The 13,597-nt window shown below is 40.7% G+C and overlaps 1 protein-coding gene across 8 annotated transcripts in view; it reads left to right on the plus strand.

Moving 5' to 3' along the window:
• AGPAT4 (1-acylglycerol-3-phosphate O-acyltransferase 4) overlaps positions 1-13,597 on the plus strand; it is a 92,832-nt gene that overhangs the window by 53,801 nt on the left and 25,434 nt on the right. For all 8 annotated transcript variants that reach the window (XR_015708736.1, XR_015708735.1, XR_015708737.1 and 5 more), the window contains 2 exons: positions 4,458-4,619; positions 6,825-6,978. Coding sequence is in view for 4 of the 8 variants with exons in the window: in XM_087776540.1 (XP_087632666.1) it covers positions 4,458-4,619; positions 6,825-6,978 (316 nt within the window). In the remaining 4 variants the exon portion in view is untranslated. The remainder of the gene's footprint in view (positions 1-4,457; positions 4,620-6,824; positions 6,979-13,597) is intronic.

A 13,597-nucleotide genomic window follows, 5' to 3' on the forward strand; every position in this document is an offset into this window, starting at 1 on the left:
CTTCTGCTTTGTTGCTTGATCTAACTAAGCAGTGATAAAATAGCTTATTTTAGTAACACTTTTTCTGAGATGAAGACATTTATATTAGCAAAAATTGCCTGCACTTTAAATCTAAAGCTGCTGGTTTATCTGTTCATCTTCTGGTGTCTTGAGTTTCAAGTTATTAATGCTGATGATCTTTCTACCTCGGCAAAACATAAACATTATTCTGAGTGGCTCATTATGTTGGCATCAAAATATGTGCATTTCTAAAAGAGGCCATAGTTGTTTATTCCTTGGCAGGGTAGAGAAGGCAGAAAACCATTATGAAAAACTAGTTGTTAACTATCTTGCTTTACATTTCTCATAAAAAATTGCTAAGCACATGTAACAATTTTTAACCCTAACTATCTGTTCCATATGCCAGGAAACCCAGATTTTATTTAAAAGTTGTTTATTTTGAAGCTTGCTGTTGGAAAAACTGAGCATGGCCTTAAATATGGGTGTGAGAAGAGACTTTTACTAGGTTATTGTATGGGACTGATAGGTGTGTGAACCCAGTAGTTCATTTGTACATTTTAATAAATTAATAGAAGTTACGTAATTGTTCATGTAGGCAGCCAAAACTACATTATTATTTGTATTTAACACAACATCTTAGCATATGCTTGGGCATACATCCTCTAAAATATTGCTGTGTTACCTTTCCAACATAGAAAAGTTTTATTCAATATGAAGTGTTAGAAATTAGGAGCCTAACTAAATTTCTGGAACCATAGTTTGGAGGGACTAAAGAAACTTATCTTTCCATCTTGATGTCCCAGAGAGTGTAATATGAAGGAGTGCTGTATTTCAAAAATAGAGCAAACAGAATCATCAAAAGTATGTCAGTGCTGAGGGCAGCCTGGAGAGCAAATAACTTACGAGGCAGATTGCTGCTGCTAATGGTTTGCAGCTACAATGAATTTGTTTTGAAACTGTGGAACAAATTTTGTTAGACATGGGCTTGCAGGTTGATTTCGTGCTGTTTGTTGCATTCTGTGATCAAGAGGTGCTGAATAACTGAGGCTGGGCATATAAATCAAGATTTTCTTTCTGTGCAGCATAGCTGTGCAAATGCATCTAAAATAAACTTGTAAAAATAATGTTTTGTTATGTTATGTTAGTGCAGTCATTCACAAAAAGAGAATTTCGTGGCTATTTCCATCTGAACAAATTTTGCCGAAAGAAATTAACCTGGATTAAAATGCTATTACTGTAGACAAGTTGTCCCCATCCAACGGTAGTTTTCTTAAATATCTGTTGGAATTACACAGTTCTGAGCACTGAAAATGTTTGACTGCCTTCAAGAAGGCAGCTTACATGGAATAAATCAGCACTTCTTAATGACACTTATTCCGTTGAACAAGCTGAATTTGAAGGTTAGAGGTGACTGTCACACATTTACCAAAGCACTTTGGTAAAGGAAAAGATAGTGGCCGAAGTCAACTAGAGCTGCATTTTTCCCCTCAGGTATTTACACAGGAACTGTGCATGGGTAGATGACTGAAACAAAATAGATTGTAGCTCTAGTTATTGTAAGAGAGATGGTACCTTCTGAGGGAAGGGCTAATGTATTCCTCCAACACAAGAGCAGTCTTGCTAGTATAATGCACTGAAGAGTGTCCTTTCTCTGATTAGTTCTGTGTTATTAGTCTGCCCGCTACTCCTAGGATAGATGGGGTGCACAAAATAGCATAAGGTGATTTAGTTTCTTTTTATGTGCATCTAAGGAGTCATACACTCACGTGTCTAAAAGAGTGCTTTTAAATTTTAAAAATGCATTGGCACAGAAAATGAATGAGAACGTGTCCTGGGGAAGAATTCAAATATCTACTCTGCTTTTGTGGTTATACCTGTGGTATGTGACACCTTAGCTCACAACATCATTTCTTTGTTCCACTGGGGAAAAAAAAAAACACAGTAGCAACTTCTCTCCTGCCCCTTGTTTAACTCATATGCTTTTTAAAATATGCAAAATATTAAAAAATAGCTATGGTGAAATCGTTACTTTAGCTTGCTTTTTGGACTAGGATTCCTGTGTTTTAAAGTCTGAGAGGGAGGACTATTAGATTGTGTTGTCTGACTCCATGCTCTGGAGGCCTTGTACGTCCTATGCAGAGCACACTTACATTTGTTTATGGTAGGTCTTATGGTACTGAACACTCACTGTAAATAAACTTTAAAAGCGTGGCGTTTTTTTTCTGTTTTTTGGGGGTGACACTGTTGCTGTTTGCCTCATTGTGCAGTGGCTTGTGCTAGGCTGCGGCTGACAGCTGCCCTGGTCGTGGCTGAGGCGGGCAGTAGTTCCCTAAGGTTCTAGCCCTCCCTGCTCAGCTAGAAACACTTTGCATCTGTTGCGGTTTCTTGGGGCAAAGCCTTGGCTCAGCTGTCTTCCTCAGGCACGTACGGGGGAGAGGAATGGAAGAGAGCATGAACTGGCCTGCGTGCTTTGAATGGAAGCTATACTGTACATGGCCGACAACAAAAAATGCTCTTTGGAGGCCTTTAATGATACCTGCTAGAATTATTTACATTTATGTTGGAAATAAGAAAATTACTTGTATTAAGAGTGACTGAGAAAAGGAAAAACAGTAGTGTGGGGAAAAAAAACAGAGCGCTAAGGAAAGGGGTGGGAGGAGAGCCTGTTTCTCTGTGGCCAGTTTGGAGAGCTGGAAGAGGAGGCTGGCCTGAGCATTGCTGCTGCCATGCAATAGGCACTAATGTCCAACATGGCTTGAAATTGAAATGGCAAAAAGTGTGCTGAATCCTAGAGCTGCTCCTTGTGCGAGAGCTGGGTTTGGAGTCCTGATCTGGGCCCGTCACTGGAATTCTCAAATGAACAAGAGGGAGTGCTTTATTACAAAGTGTTAAATGATTTGATAGAGATGGTTCCTGCATTCTTAGAAACAGAATTGTCTCATGTCATCTTATGCTCTGCTTCTGTGTAACAGTTGCTAGTGAAGCTATGTGATGTGCACTTGCCTTCCAGTTTTAGGAGCTTTTAGAGAGCTGAATTATTTAAGGTATTTTCCTTCTCAAGGAGGGAGAGTAGATGAGAGAAATGAGCTGAGATAAAGAATTAGGTCAAGTCTCTTCCCCTAGTAACCAAATGAACAACAGTTACCAAAAAAATAAAAGTCAATAATTTCTGTTGATGGTAATTTCTACCAGTAAATAATTCCTACTAGTCAAATGCGATGTCCTGGAACCCATCTGCAGAGGAGAACCCATCTGCAGAGGAGAACCCATCTGCAGAGGAGAACCCATCTGCAGAGGAGAACCCATCTGCAGAGGAGAACCCATCTGCAGAGGAGAACCCATCTGCAGAGGAGAACCCATCTGCAGAGGACTTTGATTGGATAGCTTATAATGATATCATGGATAGAAACTGGACTGTAATTGCTCCATCTCCTCTAAGAAAATGTCATTGGTTTTCAGGAAATGCTGAAGCAACAATTTCTATACACACACACACACACCCCATTTTATTCATGAAATAACAAAGTGAAACGCAAGACAGCTCACCAAGGCGGGCTGGCTTGGAAGCCAGGAAAGGAGCAAGTGGAATCAGTTCTCCTTCCAAAAGGGGTGTCAGTCTGAGATGATCACGGAGTTAAGTTCTGGAGTAGGATTTGAGATTTGAAACTTGTTGAATGCTTGATAAGCCACAGACGACTTTTGGAGGGTCTGGACAAATCACTTCAGTGTCTCTCACACCTGCACGACAGGAACAGTACTTTTCTTTTTTTTTTTTTTTTTTTTTTTTTTACACTCCAGAAGCATGCTTTGAGCAGAAATTCACTAGTGTAAGTATTTCTGCCCTTCCGTAAACAAACCTAAACACAAATGAAGTATTTTTATTGCTGCTGCGGTTTTGAGTGTTGTTTAAGGTTCCTTCCATTGGTAAACCCTGTGTATGCATCGGTATATTGTTGTGCAGCAATGGCTCTGTGTCTCTGCTTCTCATTCAGAATAGTGTTTTTTGTTTTGTTTTGTTTTGTCATGATGAGATGCCCCAGCTTTGGGGAGAAGTATAGTTGCAAGTTATCTTAAAGGAACTTGAGTTGCCACTGCCCAGGGTCTGCTTGAATTAAGAATTAGTTTTATGTGGTTTAGGTCTATTGCATGGATTCTCAGTGTCTGAAGGAATTTGACTTGTGCTTTGGGTTTCGGGGTTTGAGTAGGATAGAGACACGCAAACGTGTGTGTGTGTGTATATATATTTAATTCTGGACGTCTTCTTTCATGCAGATGTCTGAGATTAGACTATTCTGTCGGTTGAGGAAAAACTTACTTGTTTTGCTTTTGCACTGGTGTTAAAACTGGGACTGGTCAGTTTGAATCAATATATTAGTGTCTAACTGTGCATGTGTCATACCCACAGAGAAATCTAAGTGGCGTAACTCTGTTTTACTTGTTTTGACTCTGTCTTGCAGAGTTCCAAAGTGCTTGCAAAGAAGGAGCTCTCCTACATGCCTATCATTGGCTGGATGTGGTATTTCCTAGAGATAGTCTTCTGCAAGCGTAAGTGGGAGGAAGATCGGAAAACAGTCATGCAGAAGTTGTTGAACCTCCGGGACTACCCTGAAAACTTTTGGGTGAGTGACAACTAACAAGTGGAGTGCGAGGTGCTGTAGTGCTTGGGAGGGATGAAGGGCATAGACAATATGTGATAGTCCCCAGCTTGCTCCCAAGAACTTTGATTCATGAGTTTCCTGGTAGTAGTAGGAGGGTATTCTCTAAGAATTGAGTTCTCTCTTGAGAATGTAATAGTCTGTCATTACTGTTTTCTTCTGCTGTATGGAGCGCTACAGATGTTATTGCAAAAATACCTCCACTGTGATCCATTCAGTAATCTTTGTGGTCCTTCAAATGCAGGAGCTGGCAAGGGGTAGATGCTGGGGTTCATGGCAGTGTAACAGATGCATGTAACAATGTTGTATTGAAACACATTAACTGTATTCTTTACCTAAGCTCCCCTCTCACCTTAGATTGCTGAGTTCATACTAGTATTTTGTCCTTTAATTTCCCCTTGATTCTGCCATTCCTGTGAAGGTGCTAGGTTAGACATGGCCCAGTAGAAGGGGAAGCCACAGATAAGTACCTGGTCAGAGAAGTGGCCTCTGGGGCCATCAGCTGTGTTACAGGGAGAGGATTGGTGTCACCTTTCAGTAACAGGAAAGTGTTACTTTTTGCATCAGCATCATTTTTTAGTATTGAGCCTGCCTGGCAATTCCTAGCCTGGGAATGAAAAGCCTTTTGAATTTTTTGTCTTCTCAGTAATCAGAAAAATCCTAGTTCTCATGAGCTGGTGATGGCAAGAGAGGTATTCAGTTAAGGAAATGGTACCTTAAGCAGACTCGCAAGGGCCTACAGAAACCATTGCTTAAGAAGCAGTTTCCTAGTGAAGATGTATATGCTGTATCTCTCATTCTCTGAAACAAAACTTTTTTTTAATTGTCACTGACTTAAATGAGCACTAAGCAATCGAAACTAAGCTCTGTGCTTGGATGATTAAATGACTTCCAGGCAGGAGGCTGTCTAGCAAAGGGACAATTCTTGGTTTCTAGTTCTAATCTGTGTCACAGGGATTTGCCTGTGCTCTGTGACTCTTAAAAAGCGTTGAATGCCTTTCTGTACACCTAGGCAGTTCAGGACTAACTGGTGAGCACAAACCACCACCATCCTTTATATAGTGCTGTAGAGGGATTACTAAGAAGGAGCTATACCTGTAGTAAGAGAGACAGTTGTTGATGTACACCTGGGGTTATTGCAGTGTGGAGTTTTAATTTGCCTTTATATGGTGACATAACATCAAAAGTCACAGCAATAGCACCTTGGAAGGTAGAAAGACAGAGCACGTCAAGTGTGCTAGAATGATTTTCTCATCAGTTTCTGTATGTTTCATCTGGCTGTTTAACATTATGCATGTGATACATGAGTAAAAGTGCTTTTAGATGAGCTGGAACTGAAGCTGGCTGCTCAGCTAGTTTTCTTCAGTCCCTGTCTTTGTTGGCTAAATCCTTGCTGTGGGTTATGAGGACTTAGCTTGTGTGATTTGGCAATGCTCTCTGATGTGTTAGTTTGCATTCAGGCTTGGCAGAAAGCAGATGAGCAAGTGGTAAATCTCCAAAGATCTGTCTGCTCTCCCCTGCCTGCCAGTGGCAAAATTGTAATTGTTCATGTCTGAGCACTTCCACTGTATAGTTCAGAAGGGGATGAGGCTTTCAGTGGTCCTGCATCTACTGCCTTACATCTGTTATCAGCTCAGTCATTGGCATCAAAGTTACTGTCTGCAGTTATCAGTGGTCCTCATGCCATAGTGAAAGCAAGCAGCTTGGAGCGAGGGGAAGCAAGCTGGGCACTGAAGCATTTCCTAGAAATGTGTTTGGTTTAGACACTTACCAAGTTTTAGATACCGTGACACTCAAAAACCTCACCATCAGTGAGAGATTTGCGACAGGAGGTATGTTTTCAGTATTTTCTAACATCTCGTTAGAGATGGAGTGACTCATTTAGAGAAAGCAAGTCATTCTGATAGCAAGTAGCAGAGTTCAAACCAGAGGGTGGCAAATTGGATGGGTGGGGACAATTGAGAGAGTTTGGTTTGGGCTTTTTTTTTTTCTTTTTTTTTTTTTTTTTTGAACTCCAGGGCAATTAAATTACCTAAATGTGTATGTGGCTACACCTGTCCCTGCTAGCAGTGTTCATTTGGGCTGTTGGTGGGAATTAGAGAGGCCTCTGGTCAGACAGATGTAGAAGACCTGAGCTGCTGTCTAACTGTAGTTCTCTCTTGGTTTTAGTTCCTGATTCATTGCGAGGGCACAAGGTTCACAGAACAGAAGCACCAGATTAGCATGCAGGTAGCCGAAGCCAAAGGACTGCCCAAGCTCAAGTATCACCTACTGCCACGAACAAAAGGATTTGCTGTCACCGTGCAGTGTTTGAGAAATGTAGGTAAGGAAAGTCACAAGGAATAATGCTAAATGGTTATTTCATCTAACTGCTGTCACTTTGCCATGCTGCTCTTTTCCCTGTAGCATGTGTCCTAGCAGAAAAGCCCTGGAACCTTTTCTGACCTTTCTTCCACTAGCCTGAGAAAATTAAAGGTTAGGTTTTACTAACAAAGTCCTGGGGCAACTTGGTTATTTTTTTATTTTTTGTTTTGTTTTCTGTTACTATGAGTCTGTATTGGGGGATCTCAAGTTGCATGTTTCATACCTGTTGCCAAAGGATAGTATTTCTTAGTATTTACTAAGCAATCCTATTCTAAATGAAGGAAATACGTCACTAAAGAATCTGAGGCAGTGTGCCTTAAATATTTTCTTGTGGTAAATATCTGCCTCAAATAACACCATTTTTAAATCAAAAAAATTCTACTTTAAATTTCTGTATAGAAGTACCCTTTAGTTTCTTTGTGGAAGTGGGGAGAGGGAGTAGACCTCGACTGAAGATACATGTAGGTGAAATTTATAAATAAATTATTTCTACATTACAGAACATGAGTAAGTTTTTCTTTGTTAATGTTGTTCTGAACTCCCCACCGCCCAGATATTTCTGGTTACTTGCATTTGCCAACTTTAAAGTGACATCAGTAAGAATATGGCACACGTGCCTTTGAAGTATTTTCTTTGACTAATACAATCCATCAAAGTCTTCTGCTGTGTACTTCATGGGCAAAGGAAAGACAGTACTAAGTAGCCGTAGTGCTACGGTATCTTTGGGGTTTGGTAGATTTGTGTGTTGTTAGAAGGCTGATATGTAAGAAAGACAAAGTGCTTAGTGGTTTAGAAGAAAATGTTCTAGCTTGACTGAAGTTAATGTCAAAACTTCTTTTGTCTTTGAAGACATGTTTTCATGTGGCATATCTGGGATAGCTGCTGTAAAAAAAGCTTTGCAGTCAGCTGTCTTGCTACCTGTCATGTTTCTTCTACATATCCTCTTGCAAGTCAGGTAGATGATATCACTGTTGTAGCTTGTCAGGCATCCATAACTTCCCGCTCCCAAAATGGATAGCATAGCTTGGATCTTTTCTGGTATGTGAAGTAGTAAGTTATGTGCAGCGTCCAGCAACTCCCTTAAGCACACAGTTTAACCTTCCCTTTTGAGTAAGGGTGACTGTTTTGCTGAGGGCGAGTAGAGATAGACTTGAGGCATTGAAGAAGAGCCAAGTCAAAACTCTGTGACCTCCAATGCCCTGAGCTGGGAATCAAGGACAGGTTATTTTGGTCGTGTTTTTGTTCTTTTCACTACTCTGTGTAAAGCAAGCAAAACATGGTATGATTGTGGACAAGTAGCTGATTTGTGGGAAAATGTTTCAAAAGGAAACAATTTTAGGGAACCCAAGTGACATTTATAAAAAGTTTGGGGCATTCATGCGATATACTGCAGTAATACTTCCTAGAATCCTAAATATTTGAAATATCTTCAGAAAAAAAAAGACTGAGATTGCTAGATTACTTATATACTTAGGGAACTGTATGTTACTACCTCAATCCAGAAGCTGTGACTTGCTGGATCAAACAGGGTAAGGCTAATAAGAAGGTAGTATTTCCCTGTGAGGGTTCAAGAAGAAGCACAAACAGTCATAGATAGTTTTTGTTGAAACTGTATAGCTTAAAAACCCAACCAAAAAACCTCTGAGGGAAACAACTGATGACCCCAGATCGGTGTTACAAATTCTTCTGGATATGTTGCTTTACTTGCCTTGTTGCTTTTTGCAGTGAGAGGGAGATAATAAGAGTTACTGTCTGGGTTACTGTGTGTTTCTCTCCTATGGAGACAAGGGGTACATGCGAAGAGCATTTGAAAGGCCTTTGTAAACAATACCTTATTTTTAGCGTTCCTTGTAACATTAATATGTACAGGTAACAAGGAAGTCCATAAATGTTTTTAGAATAGAGAATGTGAGGGACATCTGTTTTGACAGTCCATAATCTAGAAATATAAGTTCTATCTAGAAATTATTCCTTTCTTGCATGAATACTGATAGGATTTGACCGCTTATCTCTGTTAACCTGCAGTGTCATTTGGTACCCACCTTATATGCAGTAACATGTTGTTATAGGTGTCAATATATGCAGAAGCTATATGCTGTAGTAATTTAGGCATTTTTTCTTTTGAATATTTACATTGGTAAATAGTACTATTTGATTTGTTCACTGTAAATCCCTTGAGTCTCGTTGTTATGCTCTGCCTTATAATGTGGCCCGGGAAGTGACTGTATCCCTCTATTACAGCCTCAAATTACTTGTTCCAAACAGCATCAGTGTGACTGCTGAATTGCTGCTCTGTCTGCAGAAGAAGCAATGGCAACATGCAGATGTTCATAACTTCAGTTCAGTGACATCTCTAACGATCTACAAGAATGACTCTTGCAGGCTGACCTGTCTCTCTTGCGGTATGATTCACATCCATTTCAGTGGCCAAGTCTGCAGTGGGGCATCCCTGCACGTCTCTGAAAGTGAGACTGGTTCTGAGCCCGTTTTGGGGCCTGCCACTTAGGCTAATGCACTTTTTGCTCTTCCGCAAGGGGTGGTGGGCCTGGCTGGAGTGCCTTGCTAAGGGAGAGAACTGCAGCATGACATAGCAGTGAAGGCAAGCCAAACGTTTGGGTCTGGTTCCAGGCTGGGTGTGGCAGAGGTCAGTGTTTCCTTTTCCTCTGTTCTTTGTTCCTCCTTTCTGACAAGGGTGTGATTCAGCCTGGCTGTAGAGGTAATTCACCCACAATAGCAGTGATCACACCTTGGTCCTTTTCGAAACTTTGTATCAACTCTTAATGCTACCTGGTGTGGTAGGTTTGTGTCTGTTGGAAACAGGCATTGGTGACATCAGTCTGGCAAACCCATCTGTTTTGAAAAACTTAGCTTTAGGAGTTTTTCAAATGTGCATACATGGGAAACTGCCTCCATACCAGTGGTGTCATATCGGTCAGCATAAGCAGATATATTTGGATAAAATTGTCTTTCACACAAAATGACAAGTAAAGAACCTTCCCTCCTAACTCATTTCTTTCATAGGTGATAATGGATTTCTTTTCTCTTCAGAGACTTTCACAAATTCAGATCTCTGCACACAGTTTGATTCTTAAAGGAGTGCTTTTAATATTTTTTGAACTTGTTCTGATATTTTTATCAGTGGCCATTGCTACCAGTTTGGTAGTACAGATGCAGTCCTCAGGAACTTAATTTCTAGAAGCTGTTTGCTGTCTTAATAAATTGCTGTTAGGTTGTAGAGTTGGCTACTTGTACTGTTCAAGGAAGCAAATGAAAATACAGATCTGTTTCTAAAACACTCATCCATTACTTACAGTAAAAATAAATGCCATAAATATTGCAAAAGATATATTTAACTGTTACTTTTATTGCCTGGCTGTATATCAGGCAGTTCCTTTCAGCTGTTTTTATTTAGTTAAGACTTATATTTTAAAATGTGCTTCATGATGGATTGTAGATAACTCCAAGTTGTCAACCTTTTCCTCCAGTTGTGTGTGCTGGGAACTACTGTCCTAGAGGGAACACAGGAGAATAAATTCCACAGTGATTTTTTTCATGGAGTTCAATATGACAGTGTTTGGGGGTTTTGCAATGACTTTTTTTCCTATGAGCTGCACTTTAGCCCTGGATTTTTCTCAATGTTTAATGAGGCTCCTGGTCATCCTCCTGAGCAAGCTACCAAGTTTGAGAGGATGAGTGATTTTTGACCAAGATGACCAGAGCAATGACATGTTAAATCAAAGAGTTGTGTCAAGGTGGCTGCCATACCAGCAGTACAGTGAATCCCATCCCCATCCCGTCTCTTCCCCTGCCTTTCCCAGTCTTCACTTCAGATCATTGTCTGCTACTATGAAGCTGTGTAGGCATACTCATTGCCTGTAGGTTGATTTGTCAGATGATCATTCTGGCACAATCCACCATATCCACAAAATAATGCATGAAATTCAAGAGGACAGCTGAAGTAAGAAAAATCCTCTCTAGATACGTAATCCAAAGATTTCTTAGGTCGAAAATAAGAAATTAAATCTTAAATTCTTAAGTATGTAGCTCTTTGTCAGAATGCTATACAAGGAACCAAAAGTTAAAGATACAAAAAAAAAAAAGCTGAGCAGAGATTAGAAAACAAAACAAAAAACCTACCATTTTTGTAAGAAAATAGCAATTCAGCTGGAAGAATTTTGTTTTCAGTTATGATCTGTTCTGAGCCTTTGAAAAGGCTTCCAAATATTGAATTGTGTTAGGTTTTTAATGAAAAACATGTTTTAAGATAACTTCTTTGAGAAAATATTTTATTTCACAATTGAAGCAAAACTTCTCAAACGCTGCCTATGTTGGTCTGAGAGTGAGACAGTTGCAATGTTTTCAAGATACTGTGGAGGGTTTTTTTTTATTTGGTTTAGAATGTGAAATTTCTGGACTCTTCAGCTCTTGGATGAGAAAGTCATGTAATGTCCAGTTCTAATTATGTAATTACAAAATACACATTTAATGAAAAACAATTCCAGTGTGTCACACAGCATGCTAGTGCTGCTTTGGCTGTGGAAGCTTTCTGGCAAATTCTAATTCTGTGCAGTCTTTTTCTTTGACATGTCTAGTGTTGTTCTTTTCCTGCACTTTCAAAATGGAAAAGCTTAAGTCTTCACTTATTTTATATCTCGATATAACAGAGGTCTGTTTACTCCTGCATGTTATCGTTGTCTTGGATTTGGCACTGCTTTGCACCAAAAGATTCCAGTGTGATATTAAAAAGGACTGAAGTGAATTATCAAAGTACAGACCACTTACAAACTAGAATGGGATCTTTTTTCCCTGGAGCGAAGGAAAACTCTGTGTATGGCTATGTTGTGGTTCAACCCCAGCCAGCAACTCAACACCACCCAGCCACTTGCTCACTCCCCCCCACGGTGGGATGGAGGAGAGAATCAGAAGAGTAAAAGTGAGAAAACTCATGGGTTGAGATAAAGACAGTTTAATAGGTAAAACAAAAGCCGTGCATGCAAGCAAAGCAGAACAAGGAATTCATTCCCTACTTCCCATTGGGAGGCAGGTGTTCAGCCATCTCCAGGAGAGCAGGGCTTTATCACACATAACAGTTACTTGGGAAGACAAATGCCATCACTCTGAACGTCCTCCCCTTCGTTCTCTTTCCCCCAGCTTTATATGCTGAGCATGACATCATATGGTATGGAATATCCCTGTGGCCAGTCTGGGTCAGCTGCCCTGGCTGTGCTCCCTCCCAGCTTCTTGTGCACCTGGCAGAGCATGGGAAGCTGAAAAGTCCTTGACTGGTATAAACATTAATTAGCAATAACTAAAACATCAGTGTGTTATCAACGTTATTCTCATACTAAATCCAAAACACAGCACTATACCGGTGACTAGGAGGAAAAATAATTTTATACCAGCTGAACCCAGGACAGGCCATCAGCACATAAAGATGTTCCTGACCAACTCTGCAGAAGTTTTTTCAGAACAGGAGACCCATCTTCCAATGTGTCTGAACAAGCACTCAATTAATATCAAAACTCAAGTGTTCTTTCATCTTTTAGAAGATGTCTGCAAGTGCTGCTTACATCATACTTTCCTTTATTGTGTCCCTGTTGTCGTTAGAATAATCTCATGCTATTAAAGAATAAACTAAGAAGCTTACCCTGTATAAACCAAATTGAGCTCTTGTCTTCCTTCAATTACATTGGATTAGTAAATTAGAGTAGATTAGTAAAATCCTTCTAAACTAAGAAGCTTAAATATGGAGGTAGATAATTTATTCAAAAAAAGTAATTTCCTACTTATGTTGTACAGGGAGAGTAGAATCATAGAATGATTTGGGTTGGAAGGGACCTTAAAGATCATCTGGTTCTAACCCCCCTGCCATGGGCAGAAAAAATCTTCCACTAGACCAGGTTGCTCAAAGCCACATCCAGCCTGGCCTTGAACATCTCCAGCGATGGGGCATCCACAGCTTCTCTGGGCAACCTGTTCCAGTGCCTCACCACCCTCAGAGTGAAGAATTTCTTCCCAATATCTAATCTAAACCTACCCTCTTCTAGTTTGTAGCCATTACCCCTTGTCCTATCACTATGATCCCTTGTAAAAAGTCCCTCTCCAGCTTTCTTGTAGGCCCCTTTCAGGTACTGGAGGACTGCAATAAAGTCTTCCCGGAGCCTTCTCTTTTCCAGGCTGAACAACCCCAGCTGCCTCAGCCTGTCCTCATAGGAGAGGTGCTCCAGCCCTCTGATCATCTTCATGGCCCACTCCACTCTGGACCCACTCCAACAGGTCCATGTCTTTCCTGTGCTGGGGGCTCCGGGTGGGGTCTCACGAGACCTGAGTAGAGAGGGAGAATCACCTCCCTCGACCTGCTGGTCACGCTTCTTTTGATGCAGCCCAGGACATGGTTGGCCTTCTGGGCTGCGAGCGCACATTGCTGGGTCATGTTGAGCTTCTCGTAAACCAACACCTCCAAGTCCTTCTCCTCAGGGTTGCTCTCAATCCATTCTCTGCCCAGCCTGTATCTGTGCTTGGGATTGCCCCGACCCAGGTGTGAGATCTTGCATTTGGCCTTGAACCTCATGAGGTTC

Source organism: Nipponia nippon, unplaced genomic scaffold, assembly GCF_047370975.1.
Source record: "Nipponia nippon isolate SJK-2023a ecotype South Korea unplaced genomic scaffold, ASM4737097v1 scaffold_4, whole genome shotgun sequence".
Classification (NCBI taxonomy): domain Eukaryota; kingdom Metazoa; phylum Chordata; class Aves; order Pelecaniformes; family Threskiornithidae; genus Nipponia; species Nipponia nippon.